Below are 13,987 nucleotides of genomic sequence, written 5' to 3' on the forward strand. Positions count from 1 at the left end.
GGTAATTTCTGGAATATAATAAAGCTTGTTGACTTTTCGAATTTTTAATAACACATAATTTGACAAAAGTTTAATCATACAATTTTAAGATGTATACAGAAGAGATTAATATAAAAAGAACAAAACCAAAATACTGCATATTATGTGTGTTATCATCAGTTATAAACAAGTTATCCACTGTAATGGTATTCCAACGTATCTGCATTATTTAAATAGTTTTTATGAATTCAATATATATGTTTACTACCATCGAGATTTTTCTTTCACGCATGCTTTTTAAGTATAATTTTAATTACAAATACACGATTAATTTTACAACACTATATAATTGTAACTAAAATTAGCTGCTGCTTCAGAGGTCTTGTGTTTAGAGCGCTCGACTCGCAATCTCAAGGTCGTGGGCTCAAATCTCCTTCACTATGCTCACCCAGAGCGCGTTATAAAATGATAATCAGCCCCATTGTTTGTCTGTAAAAAGAACAGCCCAAAAGTTTGCAGTGAGTGGTGTTTGCTTCCTGTCTTCCTTCTATCACTGCTGAATTAGGAACGGCTAGTGCAAATAACCCTCGAGCAGCTTTTGAATACCACATTTCACACATATAAAATTATTTTATTAACTCAATACTTTCTTTTCAAACCTTCAACTGTCGACCCACAAACGATGGTAACTAAACAATAAATCTGCCATATTACATAATTCGTCATACTTTTGTCCTTCAATTTGTTTAATTTTGTAATTTTTCGTTTGTTTCATTTATCCTCCATATTTCAGGCCCTTCTAAACTGTATAATGTATTTGTTTGCTTCTCTGTAGACAGAAGTAATCTAGAAATGCTTTAACATATGAAAAATAGAACTTTTAAGCACATTTCTAGCAGATTTTACCTGATAAATAATCCATTAACACAATACTAGACATTATCTAAGTGACCAGCTCACAAAGAACAAGGTATGTAGTGAATTTTTTTATGGAGAAATAATACAATTATATTTGTTTGTTTGGAATTAAGCACAAAGCTACACAATGGGCTATCTGTGCTCTGCCCGCTACGAGCATCGAAAGCCAGTTTCTAGCGGTATGACTCCGCAGACACAACGCTGTGCCGCTGAGAAGCACTATACTTGTTTCCTTAGCTAGTAAACAAATGTTCAGTATGCATATTCATTGTGAGAGCTGACACAATCAAACTTTTGAAAGTTATCTGTACAGCGGAATGCATAAAATCTAAAATAATTATATTTTATCAGACAAGACTTTGAAAATATTCAAAATACTAAATATAAAACAAAAGTAAAAAGAACTAAGTAGTGCAATTTACGAAATTGAAAGTGGGCTTTGTACATGAAGAATATATACATTATCAAACCTGTTTAAAACTCGAATGGTAATTTGAGTTTTTTATTTCCAAAGACAAGTTCATCATTAAAACATTGTTTTATAATTGATTAAAGTTCCATTAATTTGACCAGTAACAATTTCAAAATATAACTACCGCAAAAGTGTTTAAAAAATCTTTACACTAGAACAATAAACCAAACTTTACAAAACTTATTCCATCACAAAATATGTTTTACGAAATATAATATCAACAAACAATAATCAAGCACACACAGGTGTAGACTTCTGATCAAAAGCTTTATCTCTCATTACCTCCGGCCCCCGCTAGTGCAGCGGTAAGTCTACGGACTTACAACGCTAAAATCAGGGGTTCGATTATCCTCGGTGGGCTGAGCAGATAGCCCGATGTGGCTTTGCTATAAGAAAACACACACTCATTACTTCGGTGTAAATTTTGATACTGTTAAGATTGTACAATGGCACCATTGTACGAAAATCTCTAATTTTTGTGTACAATGCGGATAAAATTACAGTTAGTTGACGCTCATACCTGGAATAAATCGTTTTGCTACATATTGAAAAGTCGAGCGATGAAATATAAAAACATCTAACTGGTCATACTCTGAGTCTGCTTGTGAAGGTTAATAATCTTGAAATGCTGTGACACAAATTATATTTAAGTCACTATTACGTTTGAAAGGAAAACAAAAAACTAGTTAAAATGTTTAATTAATTTTAATTACGAGATAAATCTAAGACCTTGGCCTATCACTGATCAAATTTAGGTGGCCAGGATAAAATATTATATCGTAAGTCTTTCAAACAGATTACAACTTGTATAAATATGTTTCTAATACGTATGTACGTATATAGGCATGTATGTAATATCTTCTAGGGGTAAATGTACCCAAACTCCATGAAAACAGCATAACTGGTCTTGATATAAACGTTTGTCGTAGTTTATCGATCTTTCCCCCAGATCAATAATGTTAGGCCTAGGTTTGTAAAACATTAAATAGAGCAAATTAGGCGGCCCGGCATGGCCTAGCGCGTAAGGCGTTCGACTCGTAATCCGAGGGTCGCGGGTTCGCGCCCGCGTCGCGCTAAACATGCTCGCCCTCCCAGCCGTGGGGGTGTATAATGTGACGGTCAATCCCACTATTCGTTGGTAAAGAGTAGCCCAAGAGTTGGCGGTGGGTGGTGATGACTAGCTGCCTTCCCTCTAGTCTTACACTGCTAAATTAGGGACGGCTAGCACAGATAGCCCTCGAGTAGCTTTGTGCGAAATTTCCAAACAAACAAACAAAAAAGCAAATTAGGCCTATAACTTTTCTAGGTGTAAATAGCAAAATAAAAAATAATAATCTGAGAATGCTAAATCAAATTACTCCTATGCAGTCATTTTGACCTATCTTAAACACTTTAAACCACAAAGAGCTGTTATAAACATAATGTTAGTGTTGTTAACGAGAAGAAGCCTATATTCTAAGATAGTGTCCAATGTAACTTAGTTAAGAATTAATGCCCTTAGAATGTGTGTGTATATGTGTCGGACTTAGGCTTAAGCCAGCTTGAGAATTTTTTACTGATTTATTAAGACTTAATTAGGGCTAACTTTAGGCTAGTTTTACTTTCACTACTAGCACATCAATAAAAAAGTTTAAAATGTCAAAAAGTAGGCCTATATGAATAATAATATATTCGTTAACTTAAAATATCTCCGAAGCAACTTCAAAAGACCTAACAGTTAGCTCTAACCATACCATCACTAACACCGAAACCTTTTAGCGTAAATGTAACTTTTTAACCTTTACTTTTTTAGGGTGAAAGAGGCTGGACTAATTAATACTATTAGGCTTAAGTTTGTCTGCGTTATCCTATTTAAAAATTAATAAAAAATTAATCTGTCCGAGATTATGTTTCAAAACTATATATACGCTCGCGTAAAGATGAAAATCAGTTCTTCAATCCGAACGACTCTCAATATGAAAACAAACACAGAAAATAGTCTCATGAAACCCTAACGATACCTCGTACGTATTTTTCTAACGATATATGAAATTGAAGTCCCGTACCTATGAATTATTTCAATAACTTAAGTCTTTTGGAACATTAGCACGCGAGACTGTTCTGGATAATTGCTGAAATTCTGAAGTTAAAGGGATTGATTTAAAATCTTAAGTTGTACGTGCAATTAGTTTAATAATATGGTTAAACAAACAATAACAATTAATAAAACATAAATGTATTAACATTTCATATAGACTAGCGATCACAGCATTAATACCCTGTAACTGAAAATATTATGCAATAAGTGATTTGCGATTCCGTTGAATGCTTTGTAAAAGTTTCATTCTAAATTATTTTTTTTCAGATTCTTGTTTCGTTTTCACTTTTTCTCCATCTTTTCTCAGTGCCTTAATTGTAAGCTTTTTTTGGTATATTTGTTTTTGAATTTCGCGCAAAGCTACACAAGGGCTATCTACCCAAGATGTCCCTAATTTAGCGACTAGAGGGAAGGCAGCTAGTCATCACCACTCACTGCCAACTCTTGGGCTACTCTTTTACCAACTAATAGTGGTCACATTATAACGCCCCCACAGCTGAAAGGGCGAGCATGTTTAGTGTGACGGGGATTTGAACCCTTGCCCCTCGGATTACAAGTCGAACGCCATAATCCACCTGGCCATGCCGGCCAAATCATGCGGCCTTTTGTTCTCGTAATGGAAATGATGTAAGTAGCTCAGCCCATTGTGTAACCTTTCGCTCATTACTAATCAAACACAATTGTTTTTCTTATAATTCGGGTTTAATTTTAATGTAATAGTCTGTCTCGAAAATGTCTGCAATTTTAAATCTTATTTTCTTGAATTTTATGCGCGTTACTACAGACCTACGGGATTTATTTCTAAAATGTTATTGTACATTCTTGATTTACTAGAAATATCTTTTGTGTTTGTATTGCTAAGCACTACGTGACAATAATTCAATCATTCTACGCAGTGAGGAACGATTGCTATCATACACACTTTTACTTATGAAAAGTTATGTCTGAGACTAATATTATTTTTTTTTAAATCGTTCTTTATTTACTTTACAGGGTTTGTTTGTTTGTTTATTTTGGAATTTCGCACAAAGCTACTCGATGGTTATCTCTGCTAGCCGTCCCTAATTTAGCAGTGTAAGACTAGAGGGAAGGCAGCTAGTCATCACCACCCACCGCCAACTCTTGGGCTACTCTTTTACCAACGAATAGTGGGATTGACCGTAACATTATAACGCCCCCACGGCTGAAAGGGCGAGCATGTTTGGCGCGACCGGGATGCGTCGTTTGCGACCCTCAGATTACGAGTCGCACGCCTTAACACTCTTGGCCATGCCGGGCCTACATTACAGGGACTTTCAATAAGAAGAGTTTAATAGTTTTTCATCAACACACCTTACAGTCCAACTAGATTCTCTGCTTTCCACTGTTATTAATTCTTTGCGTGCTCCCCTCAGTGGAGACATTGTGGACTGTCTTCAGCACTGAACAGTATGTGTCAAAACTGCTGTGGCTCAGATATTTTGCGGTCATGGCAGCTTTTCAATAATAATGTCTCTATTCCCGTAGAATCAGTTGGATTGAATATCAAGTCAATGACAGTCCATTCTCTTCCTTTTAAAATTTCTCACGAGATTATTGCTACTGCTCTTGTCCTATTTTATTAATCGAGCATGAATGCTATCCATCTTGTCCTGGTGTCTGTACAGGTAGTCGTCGTGTAAAGACAGATTTGTGAAGCTCAGAACCTAATTTTGTGAGGATTGGGAATAAAACTGCCATGGTCAATTATAGCAGTATGTGACTTATTTGCCGTTGATGTGGCTGTGAGGATCATGTTATCTGCCTCTGCAATGCTATTAAATGTGTGTAGTGTGTGGATGTCTGTATTTTGAATTGCTACGTCTGTGGTAAGGGTCACTATACATCTTAACGCCCCCAGAATGGTTCCATCTATGGGAATAAAGTGGCAGCTTCACAGAGTTTACCACCTTCAATGTCTAATTCGTTCAATAACGTTAAAGTTTCCGTTGTAGAAGTATCCATGGATGAATCAGCTTCCTTTGATTGTGGAGATACATCGAAGACTGTGCCTGGTGTTGTTCCTGCATCTCAAGTCTTACAATCTCTCATTATTTCTGAACCTACTCGTGATGTTACATGTGTCTCGTGCCCAGCCTTCAGTGATGCAGCGTCCTCCTATCATGTATTGTGTTCCTACTGTCCACACCCAGTGTAGGCTGCTCTTGAACACACAATAGATGTGTTTCACACATCAGTTCTTCCTAGTGTACCTCGGTCCTGCTGTTCTTCTGGTGGTTCACTTGACGACCTTTCTTCTGATGTTAGCCCTCAATTGCCTAATAAGTGTGTGTTTCTGGTGGAATATGCTCCAGTGGGTTGTTCTCGTAGTGTTTTTTTAATTTCACAAGTGTGTTTTGCTTCATCTGAGTCGTCACATTTTGCCAATACATCACCTCCTCCCTGTTGGTGTACCTCCTCTCTAGTTATCTGCCTCTGGTATTTCTTGCCGGTTGAATTACTCTCCCGGAATCATTGGAGACCCTCTTCTATCTGTTGAAACTGTTGATGTGCCTTTACCTGATGCAATGAGTAACATGAAGCGTGTTTTATTCACCTCGTCATCTTCTTTCATTGTCTAACAACATTTTTGTTGTGTCCAGTTTCGTCGTCTTTTGCATATGATGTATCATCACTCTTCACCATGCTCACTGACCATGTGTTGCTGATTTTTTGTTTTTAATTTTCTGTAGAATTTTTGTATTTTCTTATAAAATACACTCGCACTTATGCTGTACTTTTTCCATTATTACATTTCAATACAGTTTGTTGTGTATTGTCATAACATTTGTTTTCTGAGGAAAATTGGTTCTTTAATTTGTAATTAGTGTCTCATTTTATGGTTTTGATTTGTTGTTTCATGTTAATTCTGTATTTTTATTCTGCATATATTTTCAATAAAATTTCAAAACTGTATCAACCTTGTGTGTGGTGGAGTCAATTGTATACAAAAGCAGTGAGTTGGGATGAAGTTTGAAGACGTGGATTCTACATATACGCCCTTAATGTCGGTCTAGGATACTCGTATCGTACTAGAATTATTACAGCTTCATTGGCCCCTAGTATAAATCAAAAGTACAAAACCTAATGCGATATTAACAAGACATATTACCATTAAATTATAAAAACAAAATAAAATTTCACTTATCAACCTACTTCGATGAAATTGCTTAGAAAGAAGAGAAGAATCAAGTAATAAAACGTGATGACGAGAAACCCCACTTGTAGAGAAAATTATATATTTTAAAACGGCTGGTATGGATAGAGAAATCACTAGTAGAGGAGCGAACAACGTTTCGACCTTCTTTGGTGATCTTCAGGTTCACAAAAAAAGAAAGGGTTACTGAACTCAAGCCCAAAATAAAACAATACAAAGGAATACCTTTACACCTATATTAAAAAATACATTCAACATCTAAGCTCGCCCTCTACATTCCTACACTCAATTACACAACCACCTTCAAACATGTGGTCAGCTACCGGTCAGTAACCCTTTCTTTCTTTGTGAACCTGACGATGACCGAAGAAGGTCAAAACATTGTTCCCTCCCAGCCGTGGGGGCGTTATAATGTGACGGTCAATCCCACTATTCGTTGGTAAAAGAGTAGCCCAAGAGTTGGCGGTGGGTGGTGATGACTAGCTGCCTTCCCTCTAGTCTTACACTGCTAAATTAGGGACGGCTAGCACAGATAGCCCTCGAGTAGCTTTGTGCGAAATTCCAAAAACAAACCAAAAACAAACAAGCTTTCATCAACCATACTAGCCGTTTTAAAATATACAAGTAATAAAACATTTTTGAAAAAGATTAAGTATTATCTAGGAATGGTGGCAATGTCAAAAGGTACAGAAACAAGGTAAGTATGAATACACAAAACCATATTAAAAATAAGTAGTGTAAGTACAGAATCAATCTTACAAGCTATGGTTCTTATTCACTGTAAAACTGTATAGCACTATTCAGTTTTAATGCTCTTATTCAAGCACGAATTCATGCAACTGGTTAGAATTCAATACTTAGTCGCTGATGAAAGTTAGTCTCGGAAAGACCTGGCTACTTAGTGATTTTTGTATGGTTTTGTGTATTCTTCCCTACTTTTTTCTGTACTTTTTCGCATTTGTCATCCATATATAATAATTATATTTTGTAATTTTTTATTATTTGTCATTGTAATGTACATATATATGGCCTCTAGGAGTATTTCCTAAAGTTAATGGCCCGGCATGGCCAGGTGTTTAAGGGTCGCGGGTTCGAATCCCCGTCACACCAAACATGCTCGTCCTTTCAGTCGTGGGGACGTTATAATGTAACGGTCAATCGCACTATTTATTGGTAAAAGAGTAGCCCAAGAGTTGGCTGTAGGTGGTGATGACTCGCTGCCTTTCCTTACACTTACACTGCTAAATTAGGGACGGCTAGAGCAGATAGTACTCGCGTAGCTTTGGCGAAATTCAAGGGAAAACCTAAGGTTAAACCACATAAAAGACTTATATACTAAGATACTTTGCCAAAGATTATTACTTGTATTGTGGAATAAAAGGTTGTAATGATAACCTTTTTATAACTGTCAAGCAACTGGTGCATGTGGTAGTCACAAACAAAAAAGTAAATACTTATTATGTACACAACTTAATTAAGAAGATGCGCACTGGCTTGCGAGTAATATAGAAGTTTTTTAACCTTGCCGGTTTTACAACTGGTTTCATCTTGCAGTTAAAAACAAGGAAGGTTTTAGAGTTTGTTTTTTCCTTGTTTTTAATTCATTCATTTTGCTACTTCTTTCCAATTAGAGAGAATGTATTGATTCTAAACTATCGATATTTATTTCTTGATAACGTACATTTAGATGTATATATATTTCATTATAATTATAATATTGTTAGTTAATCCGTTTTTTGTTTTTTTTTGTTTTGGATTTCGCATAAAGCTACTCGAGGGCTAGCTTCTCTAGTTGTCTATAATTTAACGGTGTAAGATCAGAAGGAAGGCATTTAGTGAATGCCAACTCATAGTATACTTTGTTTTACCAATTAATAACTGGTTTAACTCACTGTATAAAATCCTTGTGGCTAAAAGGACGAGCATGTTCGGCGAAAGAGATTCAAGCTTGTGATCCACAGGTTGCAAAACAAGTGTCCTGAACATTAGGCATGTTGTTCGTTAGACCTGTAAGTGTAGAATATTTCACTGGTGAACGAAAAAGAGAGAGAGAATAGTAAAAATATTTTATTAACATCCAACTATGAATTTCATACATTAATGAACTCTGTCCCATGTTTTTTGTAATTTAGTTATTTTTGGTTATTTTACATACATATACAAATAAAAGAAGCGCAGACCTAGCAAAGAAAGTTAATCACAATAATTTAGTATTTTAATTTGTTTATCAACTCTATATATTCCTGAACCGCTAACTTCTATCAGATGTATTTAAGCACAAAGTTACACAATAGACTATCTGTGCTCTGCTCACCACGGGTGTCGAAAAAAACCGCTTTCTAGCATTAAAAGTCCTCATACATATCGAAGTAACACGGATGTTGGGTGAGACAAAACTAACGAGCGGATAAACTAAAAACACCATTAAATATATTTCAGAAAACGACTACAACTAAGCTAGTTGATCGCTAATTCTTGATTAGTGTAGTTGTATAAAACAAAAGTAACATTTAAATGTTCGCCATTTATTGATAGTTTTATTATTAATAATCGTTCGTAATACAATAATAAAAAGGATCGATTAGCCATATAATCACATTATGTAACAAAATTTTTACTTTTTCTTGTTCCTGGGCAGAAAGTGTTATTTCCAATTGTTTATGCCTAAAGTAAATGGAAATGACCTATTTTTCTCTTCAAACTTTGCTTTTGTGATCTGGGTAATGAAATTTTCAAATTTACCCATTTTCTAGAACATTCCTGGTAGATTCAGCGCTGAGTAGCTGATAGAGAATTTTCCAGAACTTACAAGAATTTTCAAGAACTTTCTAGAATTTTGTAAAACTTACGAGAATTTTCTAGAACTTTCCATAGTAATATACATATGTAGGGCCTCACGACTTACCACTTCAGTTTAGTTCTAGCTGCAAGCATTCTCAAGACGCATTCTGCTATGGATGTGGCCAATTTATCAAGAGCAAAAAAGTACTCTGTGACAGCATCTGCTAAAATGTGTGAAGCCTGCAAGGCATATTTCGGCATACCTGTCGGGAATCAAGACAAACCCTGGGCACCTCATTTTACCTGCGAGCACTGCAAAAACACTCCAGAAGTAAGACGGACAATTTTTGCTAGCTTGAATAGTGAGATTTTATATTATACAAATTTTAGACCTTTTAAAATTTAAATATCTTTTTTTTTTAATTTTCAATAGTATAGAAAAAATATCACATATAAAATATTTTGCATGAACATCTTACACATTAGTTGTGGATGAAATGAATTTATTATTCATAATAACAGTTTTATTTTGCAATTTTGTAGGATGGTACAGAGGGTAAAAGAGTGCCATGAAGTTCACTATTCTAAGAACTTGGAGTGAACCCACTGACCACTCAAGCAATTGCTACTTCTGCATGTTGGACCCTTCCAAACGTCGGGCTGGCAAGAATGCATCTGCTATCATGCATCCGGACCTTCCATCATCCATCGCCCCTGTGCCACACTGCCCTGAGCTCCCTGTATCCACTCCGCCAGAGAGAAAACAGCCATCCTCAGAAGACAGTAGCAAATTAGAAGAGGAATTAGACGTTGAAGATCCAGATTATAATTTCAGAGAAGCAGCTGGTGAGAGAAACACATACTACCCCAACCAAAGAGACCTCAATGACTTGATCAGAGATCTTGGCCTAACAAAATCGAATGGCGAGCTTTTGACATCTAGGCTCAAGGATTGGGGTTTTAGACGAAAGTGTGCAAGTCGCAAGTCAGAGGAAGCATCACCGACATTTTTCAAGCTTCGTCACTCGTCAAGATGGGCTCTGCTTCTGCCACAATGTATCTGGTTTGTGCGAGACTATATTTGGGGGCTGATACGTGAAAGTGATTTACATTACAGTCGCAAATCTCGAAAAACTACTCACTTCTAAACATTTTTGTATAACTTTAGTATAAATACATGTAAATCTTGATTCATATGTTGTTTTATTCATACCTTATGTAAATGAAAATGTGCAAATTTGCCCGTTTTTACAGAGAAAATTTAATTTCTAAATTTCATTATCCAGGTCACAGAAGCAAAGTTTGAAGGGAATAATGGCCATTTTCTGTACTTGTACAACATAAGGAATTAAAAAATAACACATACTATCCAGGAACAAAATTTGTGTTACATAGTGTTATTTATCTATTATAAAATTTTAATAATTTCTTTTTGAGCAACACTGATTTTATAACAGTAAGTTTAAGAAATATTATGTATAATTACGGGATGTTTTATATGTTATGATTAAAAACAATCAAACAGAAAACCGCAGAAAAACCGAGATTTCTGTAATTTGTACCTAAATGGAAAAAAAAGCTATTAGTTATGCATCGTCTTGGAGTCGTTTATGATCACGCATTTAAATGATATTGGTAGGGTTACCAGATTTACGTGATATTAGCAGGGTTACTAGATTTACATGATAACAGCAGGGTTACCAGACTTGCGTGATATTGGCAGGATTAACAGATTTTCAGAGTAAAAAACTGAATGATTTTTTTGTATTCATATGGAGTGACACTGTAACATTTTACACACATTTTACTATTTGCTTAATAGCAACACCTTTTAAAAGCAGAGGCAAACAAAGTATGTTAAAGACTCATCTAGTTTAAAAAAAATAAACCCACCTAAGTTGTGTTGAATCTACTTAAAATAGAAATGTTTCTTTGTTGTTTGTTTCTCGAGACTATTCCTGCAGCTATCAAGTGACAGATTAGGTTAAGAAGACGTTGCAGAGGGGGAGGAATCCGTGTACCGAGTGATCCATCTTTGTCAGGTGATTCTCCAAGTAACCCCTCCCACACACCCAGTAGCACAACGGAATGTTTGTGGACTTACAACGCTAGAAATCGAGTTTCGATACCCGTGATGGGCAGAACAGGGATAGCCCATTGTGTAACTATGTGTTTAACTTCAAAACAATTAATACTGATATTTGTAATTGTTGTTGTTTGTTGTTTTGAATTAAGCACAAAGCTACTCAATAGGCTATCTGTGCTCTGCCCATCACGGGTATCCAAACCCGATTTTTAGCGTTGTAAGTCCGCAAACATACCGCTGAGCCACTGGGGGGCCATATTTGTAATTAAGCACAACGCTACACGGTGCTTTGCCTACTACGGATATCGAAACCCGGATTTTAGCATTGTAAGTACGCAAAAACATACCGCTGTGCCACTGGCAGGGAGAGGCTACTTCAGAACAAACGAACAACTAAACAATTTTCCAAGTAAAATTTAGAGGAACCGTGTAAAATAACAAACCGCATATATCACACTCACACCAGGGTACAGCAGATAAAGTAGGCGAATTCAATACGTTTACTCTTTCTAATCAGAACTAAAAGCAAGAAAAAACACACACACAAAATTTGCAACTTGAACAATTTCAGTTTTACGTGGGCGTCTGGTAACCCTAGAAATTAAAGTATTGAAAAAACACTACTTCAAGGAGTGATAATAGCACTTCACTTATGTGAACTGCTTATCAATGTCCCAGTTAAGTGTGTCCTTTCTACGCAAAATCAGTGTATTACCCACTATTGATTTTGTATGTTTGTTTGTTGTTTTTTTAATTTCTCGCAAGCCTACACGAGGGCTATCTGCGCTAGTCATCCCTAATTTACCAATGAATAGTGGGATTGATCATCCCACGGCTGAAAGGGCGAGCATGTTTGGTGCGCCCGGGATTCGAGCCTGCGACCCTCGGATTACGAGTCGAACGCCTTAACATACTTGGCCGTGCCGGGCCAGGCAACGAAAAATAAGAGTAAGCGTGCATTATAATGCCACCACGGCTGAATGGGAGAGCATGTTTGTTGTGACAGGGATTCAAACCCACAGAATGCTAGTCGAGCACCCTGACCAGCTGGGCCACCCACTAATAAACGTTACCTGCGTATCTTTCACCTAAACCTAGTTAAAATATCGTACTTGTTTAGAAAGTTAAAATATCTTTGTGAACATAAGTTATTTAGTAATGCTTCAGTATTTATTACACTAAGTACTAAATGTAAAATGCTTTGTTATTAAAGTAGATTTCTTTGAAATTCGTTCCTTATATTATACAAAAAGACAATAATTCAAAAATCACAAAATGTGATACAAATTCCTGACATTTGCTTTTCTGTATGTTCATTTATTTATAAAATTAATACAGATAACCCTTTTAGAGCTAGAAAATGCCACCCTAATATCATCTCTTCAATAACCGATTTTTTTCCTTATTTCTTATTGGAAAACGTCAATTAAACAACGATGTCGCCGGGGAAGGAACACCAGGAGTGCAACCTGAATATAAACAATTATCAGCCCTATAAAATGCACGACTCATTTTGGAACAACGTTTTTGTACTGCCAGCTTTATAAAATTTAATAAAAGGACAAACTTGTGCTCATTTAACATTTGATTAGAACAGCTGAAAAAACATTTTTTTTTCTTCTAGTAATCTAGTAATCGGAACCACCATTAAGAGGATGAACACAAATGGTTTATTTGTTACTTGTTATAGGTTTATCGAAAGGGACATTAATTTCGTCTTTTATTCTTGTCCTCTTTTTCGACAAGGTTTCAATAATAGGGTTTTCTAAACCTTGATAATTATTTAATTCATTAACAAAGATGAAGAGGGAATTCATCTTTTAGTTCATGTATTTATATATATATATATATATATATTGCCTAAAGTTCTACAAACGTAATAAAGATTTTCTCTTTCAGTTAAGCCTATTTCAAGAAAGCGATATCGTGGAAATAATTAGCTGAGTTAACTGGAGCAAAGATGACACAAGTGACCACCAGAGTTTTCGAGCCAGTTCAGATCGGTTGATGAAGACTCGAAGAATTCCACAGATTAAGAGCACGCGGAATATAAGCTCAAGATAATAACGCCTGTAAAATAAAACACACACACATATACATATTAATAGCAGGTTGTTTCAGTTGTTTTTATTGAAAATATCAATAAAACATTATATTTATAAAGAGCTATAACTTTATTTAAGATTTGCGAGCTTAGCGTGATAAACCCGTCATGATAATTGAAAAAGGAATATAACATTCTGCTATAATTTGTCCTTATACTGGAAATGTAATTGAATGTATCTAACACAAGCTTTGAAAATAACTGATAACAGTAGATCACAGGCATTAGTGTGGCGTTCACATACAATAAATCACAAACATTTGTAGATATGTAACTTGGTACAACTTGTAAATACTCTTCGAAAAACTTTTGACAGAAATTATTTGGGTTTTGTGGAAAATAAAACTCTCCTTACTAAATGAACTATAAATACTTTTACAAAATCATATATTATT

At 35.6% G+C, this 13,987-nt stretch overlaps 1 protein-coding gene across 1 annotated transcript in view; it reads right to left on the minus strand.

Moving 5' to 3' along the window:
• Positions 1-8,722: 8,722 nt before the first annotated feature.
• The window catches only part of LOC143234963 (fatty acyl-CoA reductase 1-like), a 36,126-nt gene continuing 30,861 nt past the window's right edge, over positions 8,723-13,987 (minus strand). Inside the window, exon 16 of the mRNA XM_076472657.1 lies at positions 8,723-13,558. Coding sequence (XP_076328772.1) covers positions 13,399-13,558 — 160 coding nt within the window. The 3' untranslated portion in view covers positions 8,723-13,398. The remainder of the gene's footprint in view (positions 13,559-13,987) is intronic.

Source organism: Tachypleus tridentatus, chromosome 12, assembly GCF_004210375.1.
Source record: "Tachypleus tridentatus isolate NWPU-2018 chromosome 12, ASM421037v1, whole genome shotgun sequence".
In the NCBI taxonomy this organism is placed as follows: Eukaryota; Metazoa; Arthropoda; class Merostomata; order Xiphosura; family Limulidae; genus Tachypleus; species Tachypleus tridentatus.